Source organism: Trachinotus anak, unplaced genomic scaffold (assembly GCF_046630095.1).
Source record: "Trachinotus anak isolate AG129_WGS33_773 ecotype Australia unplaced genomic scaffold, CSIRO_AGI_Tana_v1 ptg000023l, whole genome shotgun sequence".
NCBI lineage: Eukaryota > Metazoa > Chordata > Actinopteri > Carangiformes > Carangidae > Trachinotus > Trachinotus anak.
In genome coordinates, this window is record NW_027273874.1 from 6,342,084 (window position 1) to 6,354,670 (window position 12,587).

The following is a 12,587-nucleotide window of genomic DNA, read 5'->3' on the forward strand; positions in this document are numbered from 1 at the left end:
CGCACATCAAGGACAAAACCCTTAATTTCACGTCCTGATTCTGGGTCTGAGCCTCTGCAGTTTCTCTCTGCAGCTGCTCAGCCTGTCAGCCTCAGCCTGATGAGTCACGCTTTGGTGATAATGTGCGACGCAGATGTTCTGAGTCGATGCAGCGCGGGATTCCTGTCAGTCTCGCGCTCCTCTGGGGGCCTCTCAGGGATGAACAACCTTACAGGAATCAGCGCAGGAACTTTCCATAACATCCATCCATGATCCTCAGCGATCCTGGATTAAATCAACTGTACTTTCTTCCTCCTTCTTACATTTCAGGGAGGGTTTTAACCAGTGGTTTAAACATGTGAGTCTGTCTTTAACGTAACATCCAGCGTCTCTGTCTTGGCCGGGACTCCCTTTGGATAAAAACATCCTCATCTCTTCCAGGCCGACCTGATTTGCACTGGAAAACTTAAATCCAGTAATTTGGATAAAACATGACCAAGGGAACATTATTGTTGCTGTGGTATCGATGTAGCTTTGAGCTAAAGACCGAAAGATTCAAATCTCTTCAATTTTGTCCAGACGACCTCTTGACCAATACATTTTAGAAAGGTTATGTACCACAAAATGCACATGTCCTGTAAAAATATTGGTGCCCTCACCTTTGTCTTAATAACCCAGTTGACCAGTCATGAAAGCTAAAAAAGTGCAGCTGGTAGTTCACGCGTATAATTAGCAAATGTCACAACCTATTGACTCTTTGAAGTTAAGATTAGGAATACGTCTGCCGTTGACCCCAAGTCAGGCCTGGCCTCAGGACTGGACTTGGTCCCCAGGTAGGGCTTAGTTATACTTAATTCATCTCCATGTGGACTGATAAACACAACAGAAACACAACTAACTGCAGTTTTAAGTGTGTGGCCATTTCCTAGAGTGAGAATGTGAATTATTTCCTTTTTTTTTTTGTCACATCAGCTTTATGAATCTGATGTATTCCCATAGTCAGGATATATTAAAGTACACTGTCAGCTGTCCAGTGATTTTTTTTTTTTAAATGCATAATTCAGTGGGCTGATAGAGAGATATTTTATCCTTGACGTATTCCCTGTGTACATACACACATATGGACACAACATCTTTTGTTCCGCTTCCACTTTTTAGGGAACAACATAGGGTGTGTCCAGTGTTACCCCTTATTTAATTACACTAAATTTTCTGCTATTTTATTATCTGCTATTTTGTTTGACTGTCAATCCCACAATGCAATGCCCCACATTTTATAGTAAGTGCCTGCAATCTCAATTTGCTGCTGGCTGCTCGGCAAACTATTGAGTGTCTGTTTGTGATTTGGTCCAAGGCCCGACTATGGTCCATATACTACCAGATCTGGGCAGACTCCAACTTTCATCCTCTGGTATGACTGACAGCTGGAACATTTTCTGTGTCTGTGCCAGAATTGGTTCAGATGTGGAAGTAGCATCTGACAATCATGTTGTAACTGGGCATATAAGGAATCAAGCATGTGGCCCAAGTATGGGCCGGATTTATTTAGCTGTCAGGGAGTGTGTTTTCATATGTTCATCCCACATTACAGAAAGAAGGCGGTCTAGCTAACGTTTCCAGATGTGGTGATGGAAAATGACCAGACTCTCAAAACTCACAGGGACGGGTAGTCCTGTACATTACTCTGTGATTCAGTCACTTAGCATTCACTATGTAAACATAGAAGGAAAATTAAAACACGTTTTCGTGATCTCACAGATGTTGACTCTCTGCTCAGGATACAAAACTTGCCTGTGTCCAAAACCAACATTGAAAACTGACATTTCTACAGACCCTGTTCCTCTCCTCTTCACTGCGCTACAGAGAGCTGAGCAAGTGGCCAGAAATATTGTGGGGAGCTATTGCTCCAATCAAATGACCAGCGCCAACATGGAGAAACCCTGTAGGAAAATGAACACAAACACAAAATTAACACAAATTGCATTGAATTAAATACATTTTAATTTAATCTAAGTTAGTGCCAGATGTAGGGATTTGCTCTGCAGTCATCGGGTACATCCAAAGCCGTTTATTTAAATATATGGAGCACACATATGCACACACACAAGTCACGTGCTGGGGTCTCGTGTGCTGTGTACCTGCTTATGTAAACCAGACGTGTTGCTTTCATGTATGCATGTCGTCTGCATTGTATAAGTGGGACTGTGAGATTGCGTCAGGTCAGGGGCATCAGTGGTCACACAGACTCTGCAGATTGATAAAAGCCTTATCTTACTGCAAGTTCGTTCACACACACACACACACACACACACACACACAGTGACACACACCCCTTTTACCCAGCTGAGTCTCTCTGTTGCCATCCCTTTATGTTGCAATCACGTGTTCTGTGTCTACCTGCGCTCACGTTATCTATTCGTATGTAGGTAAAAGAAGAAGAAGAGAAAGAGAGAGTGTGTGTTTCTGTGTGTGTTTCTGAGAGACGTTGGATGGCCTCGTTTAGGGAAATTACTGGTTTTCTGCAAACACATAATGTCATATTTGGGCCAAAAAAGAGATAAAGAGGGAGAGAGGGAATGAAGGGTGGACGACACAGAGTGGACTGTGACTCCTTCACTCTCTCTCTCCCTCCCTCTCGCTTTTTCTCTCCTGGGATCATGGCCTGTCTATATAAAGGAGAGCCCAGCCCTCTTTGCCGGTGCCACAGCTGAGTTTGCTGAGTCAGGCTGACTTGAAGAGACCTCCAGCAAAACTGCGACTAATAAACCAAACTTCATACAACCGCCAGACTTGCTCCTTGGACTGGTTGAGTCCTAAAGAGGTTCCTAAGGTGCTGGAGATCAGAAAACCGGCCCGGTCCAGGTCAGATTTCAGCAGCAGGTCACAGAGGGGAAGAGAGTCTCATCACCAAACACCTGAGGGCATTGAACTGTACCATAAGAGCGTGAAGATGCAGGAGAAACGATTTTTCGCCCAAAGAAAAACAGCAGTGGCGCTGTGCATTGTGCTGTTAATGCTGGCTCAGCAGGTGAGTGGACTGTCTCAACTCGAAGAAATAGCTGTGATCACGAAATCCAGATAAATGTGTCCGATCTTAAATCAAAAGATGTGGGGACACAAATGAGAAAAAGTCCAGAAAAAATTAACCTTGGGTTAAGGTTATTAAGATTATTTCATCAAAAATGTTCTGAATGTTTTACCAGTTGCTTTACACGTGCTTTAGTTTAGTCAGTAGGCTATTAAGACAATCATTTCAAAATGTATTTGTCTAACGGGCCTCCGAACCAGCACATTAGGTAAAGTATTATTTTACCACTTTCACAGCACATACACAAAGGAATACTGAGCATTGACTTATGGAGAATTATTGTAATAAATCAATGTCAATTATGCTTGGTGCCTTATTGTCTTTGTTTTTCTAATACACATTTCTGCACCTTTCTGTCCGTGTCTACCAGGTGTGTGCAGGTCCACTGGCCTCTCGGTTGCAGTCCAGCTCTGAACAGGGTGCAGATTCAAGGGGGGAACACAGCGTCCACACACTGAGGAGGATAGCTCGGATGACCCCGCTGTGGAGAATCATGAACAGCAAACCATTTGGTGCTTACTGCCAAAACAACTATGAGTGCTCCACAGGGCTCTGCAGGTAACGGAGACAGAAAAAGCACCAAAACACCTCATTCGAGTAGAAGTTGTTATATGATCAAGGGGTAAACTCATCAGTATACAAAGCCAAAGTAAATGCAAAAAGCTCTTAATTTCAGTTGCTTGTCAGTGTAAACATATTGAAGCCAGCTGCATCGTGGGTAATCAATGCAATTTGAGTCGGGTTAACTCGTGCCACCTTGAGGCGGTAAAATTCAAACTGTAAGGACGACAGTATGTTAGGCTCTCTAAAAATGTAGTTTTTAGTGTCATGTTCTCCTTCAGTTTTAGGTTAAAAGGTGAAAATGGTCTTAAAGTATCTACCATTGATGTTTCTGTGACTGTCCAGCTAGCTTGCACTGTTAGCAAGATTAGCGGGTCAGTTTGCTAGCTAATACATTTCGTTAAGGAGTTAATGTGGATAAACTTTAGTAGGTATATAATATATACCTATATAGATAATGATTTCTTATATTATAAAAACATATATATAAATATTTGATAAAATTACGATATTAGCCTTATACATGTGATTTGTAATGTGGAGGCTAATCAGAAACTTGTGAGAAATTTTTACTTTGTACAAAATATATGAGCAAATTTCATAGTTAAAATGAATGTTTCATGTACGACAACCCTATCAAATGTCAAAAATTATTAGAAATACTTTTTTTTCCAAGAATTTTTAATTTATTTCTTGAGAAAATGCATGAAAAAAAAAGTAATTTAGGAAAAATGTTAGGAACTACAGTATAGTTCTGGAAAACCTATTCTAATCAATCATTTTATAATAAAAAATGACAAGAAGTAAAAGCGAATAGGCTACGAGTAAGCTAATCAAAAACCTAAATATTGTATATTTAGTCTTCCAGTAAATTTCATGTTTAAGATGAAGTGTGTGGTAAAAGTTGGAGATGACACATAAAACCTTTAGTTTCTTTCACCTTGAGGAAACTATGCTACACTATTTGGTTTTATTTTTTTGGATTCGTAATTTCCTAATCATTTCATTGAGTTTTCTGTTTTTTCTTGTCTTTTTCGTCTTTAGGGCGGGACACTGCTCCACCACCCACCGTTCTCCCTCAGAGCCCGTAAACTATTAGACGTCCCTGGACACAACCAGCGTGTTTACATGGGTGTACAGCCGTAATCCTTATTAGGGGTTCTGATGACTGGGATATGAGCTAATCCAGTCTTTTATAAAAATCTTACTTTCGTATTTATATGTGCCAATACGTTTCTGATTATATCTAAATGTTTTTATGGATTAACACAGCAGGTAGTTATATCCAAGAAAAGGCACATCAGGGGGTAAGTTCACTGCTCCACCTGAAACATTTTAGAAAGTGAGAACTATCACCTAAATGAAGATAATAGGAGGTGAACTGAGGCAATGGGTAAAGTGCAAACATGTAAGCAGGGGGATCATTGAGAGTTTATACTTGATATTTTCCATGATAGCTTTTGATACAATCAATGAGAAACGTTTTCAACTGGGGTGCAAACAACTAGTATTTGTACTGCTGTGGACCAAAATCTTTTTAGCCTTGATCTCAAAGTTGAGACAGTGATTTATAATGAAAACAAAAGACAACATCTTTTTTTTTAAATCTCAGACACTCTGTCCTGCCAGTTACTGTAGCCTTGAACTAGTTTCCAGAAATGATACGACGTCAGCTTGGTGTCTGCATAGCTTAAAAACAATCAGGTTTTATTGTTGACAGCCAGTCGCTTATCTTATGACGACAGTGTTTCAAAAACTATTATTAACAGTTTAAAAATTAGCTGCGCAACTTTTGAACCTGTCACCAGACATTGAAACAGATCTGGATATAACTGGTCACTTCACAGAAGTATCACAGATATTTTTTTTGGCAGTGAGTCTCTTTATCGGTTGTGTTATTTTTGTAACAGATAATGATACACAGAGTAGGTAGCGGTTCAAAGCACAGAGAAGACTCTGTGCCTTTTGGAAACGCTTGACCTTTAAATATTTCCACACTGCGTCATGCTCGATAAGTCATAATTTAGCTGTGTGCTGAGAAAGTCTTATCATTCCACTGATATTGGGCTGCAGGGACACACAGACGCTTCCCTTTTACCAAGAGAATTATTTGGTTCAGTTTGCTAATGTCCTGCCAGAGACATGTAATATTAACATATTTAATGTTTGGAGATTCAGTGTTTTCAATTATCAACATTACGACCAATATGAACATCTATGAATTACTATTAATAAGGCTGTAAAGACGCATTTTCACAAATTAGTCATAGCTCAAACTGAAAATAAATCATTTAAAGAGCTTGGGAACGATGCCAAAAGAACCAAATGACGTGGTGCTGACTTTTAGACTTTGAACACGTATGTGGTTCAGGAATGTGAAGCACACAGTGTGCTTTGACTCCCAGAAATTTCAGCAATGCCCGAGGCGTTGGTATTAATCAACAAACTTTACAAACTTAGAACAGACAAAAAAATGTACATGTCAGAGGCATAAAGTGTTAGACAGGAAAAAGAAAGTAGGAAAAAGGGTATAAAGGAAGAGATTCCTGTGGTTGAAATCAAGCAGAGGGCAAAAAGATAAGACAAAGCAAAGGAGCAGAGGTTACAAAATACTGAAGCAACGCTTGAGCATCCGTAACATTTTAACATCTTCAAGTTTTTTATTTTATTTTAACTTCTTTAAAAGTTATATTTAAAGTTTGTTAAGGCACAAAATCCTCTGCTGAAAACAGAATGATTGAATAACAAGCACATCATTTGTAATAAACGGAGCAAACCTGAACATTATTCATTAATGCATGCATATTGATTTTGTGTAATGCTGTGATTATCTCATCTTTTATTTATTGTACCCTTTGTTTAAAAACCAAAAATGTACCCATTTACATCATTTCATTTGCTATGTTTTTAAAATATATATTTGTTTAGGATATTTTAATGGCTTGTTTTTAGAATAATCAATCAAATTTAACAACTATCCTGGTTGAGTGTGCAAATATTAGGAACAGTGTCCTAATTATGAGCTGCACAGCCTTGGTTCGTTCCTCAAAGCCATAAACTGTCAGAGATGTGGCTTCGACTCACCTGCAGAGTTTACTTCATGCACAGAGCAGGTGGTTGCTGATATTTTGCAGACTCAGCGTGTTTGAGAAATGTTTGAATAGGATTGCACTTTTAAACCAAAATCTTTGTACTGTGTACTGTATACTCTATGTACTGTGTTACTCACACCTGGAGAGCTGGAAGACGGTGGAATAAAAGCATTGAGAAAAAAAAAAAAGAATTTGATGAATTTGTGACTTATTTTTAATTTTGGTTTTATAAAAATTTATGTCGACACAGATAATTGGTTTTGTCACCAATGGAAGAATCCTGCATTTTACTACGCCTTCGCTGCGTGTATGCTAACTTTAATTCAGAAATACCTATCTATGTTCACAGAAAGACCAAAACCAGCTATGTGTTGGTCCGTCTCTCAGCACTTTCTGACTTCACCACTACATCTGTGGCTCTAAGCCTCAAACCCACTGGTCGCTATCGGAAAATGACGAGATGGGCTGCGGCTAGCTGCTTAGCATGCTAATTTCATGAGAGGAAAAGAAGTGATAGATTATCATTAGTGTTGCTTCCCACCACTGGAGACAGCTCTTGGTGAGTAAAGGAGGAAGTTTGATGCTCTCAGTTGGGAAGCAAACAGCTGTTAATGCTAAAGCTGGCTATGTAGCAATAGCAAAACCTTTTAAAAAAGGCTCAGTGATTTCCTAAAACAACTGGGCATTGTAGTTTTAACCAATTTTTACTCAAAGAGAGAGTGAATAATACATTTATGGGGGACTATTTTCAGTTGCGGATTAATACACATTTGTTGCTTTATCTATTTACTGTATTTACATTTACAGTATTTCTTTGATTCCCACTTTTATGACAAATAGATTTCCATTCCTTTAAATTCTATTAATTTAAACAATTTCAAGTGGTCTTACTCAGCAGATACTTTTTTCACTTGTTATAGAGATGGTTCTGTTGACACATCACCCTCAGTACCTTTACAACCACGTTTGCATGAATCTGCCGAACACCTTACTCAGCAGATTCCTCCGAAAAGTGCACGAATGTCAAACTCCTGCAACTCGTTTAGCACATGTGGTGCAGCAGGATCATAAACCAACACTTTCCCTGCAGGGCCTGGATGAAATCTCTGACTCATGAACTGTGACTCATCTGCTTTCACACTCAAGAGTTTTGCATTTTTCATGTGACTGGATCTGCCGCCAGTGTTCAAAAGTCAAACAGCTGTTGGCGTTCAGACGCTCGGTCTTTCACAATGACAGAGATAAGCCAAGTGTGTGAGTGGAACAAACTGAGAGAGGGCCGCAGGTCATGTGGACTCAGGAGGGATAACGTCTCCTCAAGGAATTTACACGAATGTGCGTTTGTGTGTTTAGTGTAAATACATATGAGCTGTGATGAGTCTGAGTCCAGGGTTTTGCTTGACACACAGCGAAATCATGCAAAAGTACAATTGACTGAACATTTGACTTGATGCATTTTGCAGCTATTAATTAAATTTGGGAGAAATAAAATAAGAAAGGTTGAAGAAAGTAAAGGCCAGGAACTATTATTTCAAGAGGGAGGTGATAGAGATGAACAGTACTTTGTGGCAACACTGAGCTGTTTTCAGTTCAGTGATACCTAAAAAATAGATTTTCATTCAGATTGTGGTTATCATTGTAACCACGACAACAAAGGCGCTTTAATCTAAACCCTGCCCTTCCTAACCAAGTTGTATTTTTGTGCAGAAACGAAGCTTGAATAAATAAAGATGGCGGCCATGACGCAAACCTACAAATCCGGCAGAGTCTCACAATTCTGTGAAATCGTTTACAGAAAAATAAGAAGCCGCGTCTCTGCTTCTCCCACTTGGCAGCTCTCTATCAGCGCTGCTTTGAAAATGTATTTACTGTGGTCAGTCCACGCTCGTGTGGCCTGGTGCTGCTTTCTCCACATCAGCATCCATCAAATCTTTGTCTGAGCAGGAGTCATCTGGCGCTCTCGGCCTGCACTCAGTGTTCCTCACACAAGTCGCCCCTCCCACTTCTTCTTTTGGGACTGAGGCGGCGAGTGATCATCGGCCGCATTCCATTATGAAATAACTCAACCTTTCCTCTGCTTTCACGCCTGCTTTGGGGAACTGTGCTTTTCATTTTGTGTTTTCTTTTCTCAGTTTAGGTTCACGGCAGGTCTCAGCTGCTTGGTCAATGCACACCTCTACATTATTTCAAATCCAGTAATAGCTCTGTGCTACATGGAGCCAAAGCACAGCTGGTCAGTGCCCTTCTCTCCACTGCTCTGTTCAAACACGTAGACATCGCTGACTGTGAAGAATTAAAGGTACTGAGTTTGCTGCGTGCTACTCTGCACAAACTCTCTCTGCAAAAGCTTCTGCACCTGAAGTGTTTGATAAATGAATTCAGATATTTTTACCTGAACTTTCTTCTATAAATGGTGCATCTTGTAAATGTGCAGAGGTTTAATGGGTTTGCAGTTAGTATCCACATGATGTTATATCTACTAGTGGTGGAAAGTAACTAACTACTCAAGTACTGTATTTAAGTAGAATTTCATATTTTACATGAGCGTTTCTGTTTTCTGCTGCTTAATATTTAATATTTAGTCTAATATTTTACTTTTTACTCTATTACACTGACTTAATGACTAAATTACCTTGTAGATTCACATTAATAATGCAAAAGAGAATCAGTAAATAAACTGTAATGTTTTATTGTAGCAGAAAATAAAATGTGTTTTATTTATCCACAAGCTTAAAATGAGCAAAATCTGTTAGTGACGTACATGTTGCTGCATCAATAATAATATAATTTACGTTATTCTGAAATGTGCTATTCTGCATAATGAATACTTATATGACTTTTACTTGAAACAGAGTACAAGTACAAGATCTGAAGACTTCTTCAACAAGCAAGGTAACTCCATTTTGTTTCAAACTAATGTTACTTTCTCCTCAAAATCATATTTTCTTTAGGGATAAGAGGAAAAGTAACTGTGGAAAAAAACAAGCTGGTTTATGAAATTATTTGTACAGAATAACTGTGTCAAATGAAAAACAGGCTCTCCCACACAGCTGAAACCTCTCAGCAGTGCTCAACAAGTAATGAAACAAAAGTCATAAAGGCTTCTGCCAAACTTCATGGAAATTTGTCAAGATTTCTGTAACAAAGGGAAGGACTGACACTGACAGTCGATGTTGTTTCTGAGGTTTAAGAAATGAAGTTACTGTTGATATTACAGGTGTGATCTAGTTGTTGTCAAGCATTTAGTGTTTTCCATCCAAACACGTGTAATTTAACTGATGCCAGAATTTGCAGCGCAGCTAAATGTACTGAAACCGAGGAGGTGAACACAATAAGAGAAACAGAAAAGCTGCGCACCAGAGATGTTTTTTTATTGACTGCTGTGTTTCACATGAATCTTGAGAAACCATTTGCACTGAGCTGTTGATTTACGACTCATTCTTCTGCTGACTGCTGCAAACTGGCTCATATGTTTTACATTTGAACCAGTTTTTCATCCAACAACTGAACACTTTTAATTTCAGTTTTAATTTTAACCTTATTCTGGTTTTTTTTTTTGTTTCTTTTGCAACAGACAGACGACAGGTTTGTATATGTGTGTCACAGGTCTGTGTTTATCTCTGTCTGTTTGCTTTTTCACATATAACCCAGGTCACGTATTTTTGTCTTGCTAGATGAACTTTGGACTCTAAACACCACAGTTCAAAGTCGAACATGATATATTCCCTGTTTCCAACTGAATATTTTCAGTTTGAAGCAGTTTTACTGTAGTTTGGTGCAAGGAATGTAGATATTTAGAGCTTTTTCTTAGAAAACTAAATAATAATTAATTTATTTAATTTTATTATATTATATTATTATTTTTTTGTCAGTGTTTGTTTTTGTAATACTGTTTTTGGCCACAAGAGGCTGTGAAATTTATTTAAAAAAAATTTTTTTTTTGCTATGGCTACATAGCTAACGTTAGCATTAACAGCTGTTTACTTACCAGTCCAGAAGAAAACTTGTGAGTTCAGCATCAAACTTCAGTCATACTTTACTCACCATCTACTGTCTCCATCAACGTCAGTGTTCACTCTTATCTCTTTCCTTCTACTGAAGTTAGCATGCTAACAAGCTAGCCCTGACCCGTCTCAACACTTTCCGATAGCGACTCACTGCAGCCTCCAGTCTGCCCGGGAGACGTCGCGCTGCTCAGAGGACGTATTATAACCTCCTGTCTTATAAAGACAGTAACGGCTGAAGCTCTTGACGAGTTCCAGGCAAGAAACCGCTTTCAACAGCAGAGAAAACTTACAAAAAGCTCTCTAACATGTGCGTGTATTTATAAAACTGGACTGCAGCCTCAGTTTCTGTTTCTGGGAATTTGGGGCTTTAAACTCTCGGCTCTGTGCAGGGAGATAAACTAATAATGTTTTCTTCACATCTCAAAGTCAGAGAGAAACCAATAGAGCTTTAAACACCATGTGTAAAATGATAATTACAAAGCCTTAATATTCAGTTGAGCTGTTCCAGGGCTTGAGTAACGTTTCCCTTCTGTTTTCTTTGGTTTGGAGAAAGTTGAAAAGGGCATGTTCTCCAGAATCAAACTAGGTTTCAATCTGACAGGTTTCTCAGGAGAATAAGTAAATAAAATTGTTCCAGTCTGAATCTAAATGTTCTGTCAGTTCAAAAGAGACCCACAGTTCAGCTGCTCTTTTAACCAGCAGGCGGTGGAAAGTAACTAAGCACATTTACTCAAGTACTTTATATGATTATTCCCATTTTGTGCTACTTTACACCTTCAACTTTTTACTGCACATGTATCTACAGCTGAAGTGACAAGTTACTTTACAGATTCAGATCAATAAAACAAAACACAACCAACAAATAAGTATTATGTATAATTATTATAGCATAAGATGCAGCATATAAAGAAGTTCAAGTTAACTCCATCTACATTAACAATGTATTGATAATTGACAGCCAAATATAAATGGCTCAGGATACTACATAATTAGTACTTTATATTAAGTGTATTTTGATGCTAACACTATGGATACTTTCACTCAAATTTTGAATTTGTGCCTTTTAAGAAAACTGGATCGTGGCAGTGGCCCAAGAAAGATAAGAGAACAGCAAATATAATATTCAGACTACAGATTTGAATTTTACATAACAATACATGCTGCCACAAATACAGCAAAGTATATCAGATATTCAGTCACAAAAACAAAAGAATGTCTCTGAATGACTACAACAGCTCCTCATGTCAAGGATGATGTGAACGGCCCTGACCTGAATCATGAAGTTAATGATGATACTAGAATTAGTCTGAGTGTGTGTGTAGCACCATCTACTGGATGTTTTTATCCATTAGCAAAGAAAACATGATGCTTTTAACCTTTCAGCAGTCCTGATTGTGACTGCAGCTTTGTTCGATTTCAAGGTCGACTGTGGCTGAACTTCAGTTTAGAGTAGGATCGAAGATATTGTTACTGGTATAGATCTGAAGAGGCTTCAAAAACATCCCGAATAATTACTATTCACATGTGAAAGAATAATTATTGTCAAACTGAGAGGGACAAATAAATAAGTGACAAGTTATTGTATGTTACCATCCACTAAATATCAATTAATTCAGCCACTTATTAGCTTTTTCTGGAGCTTTCACCCATTTCAGTCCAGTCTTCTTCAAGCTAACGAGGTCAAGAAGTGCGACAAGCACTGGAATCACAACAGCCACTCGGCTTGCATGTCGACAGATCCACCTCCATGAAAACTGATGAGGAAAGCTGGTGAAGACACGGCCGAAAGCTCTGGAAGAAGCAGGTGATCTGACAAAATGTGCAGCAGATCTTGTAAAGAAAAACAAATAAACACTGAAG

General features: G+C 38.7%; 1 protein-coding gene across 1 annotated transcript; it reads left to right on the forward strand.

Annotated features, from left to right (window-relative positions):
- Positions 1–2,659: 2,659 nt before the first annotated feature.
- leap2 (liver-expressed antimicrobial peptide 2) lies at positions 2,660–6,908 on the forward strand. The gene is made up of 3 exons (XM_071459459.1): positions 2,660–3,007; positions 3,438–3,625; positions 4,673–6,908. The coding sequence occupies exons 1-3, from the start codon at positions 2,930–2,932 to the stop codon at positions 4,725–4,727; spliced, it is 321 nt and encodes a 106-aa protein (XP_071315560.1). The 5' UTR covers positions 2,660–2,929; the 3' UTR covers positions 4,728–6,908.
- The last annotated feature ends 5,679 nt before the right edge of the window (positions 6,909–12,587 follow it).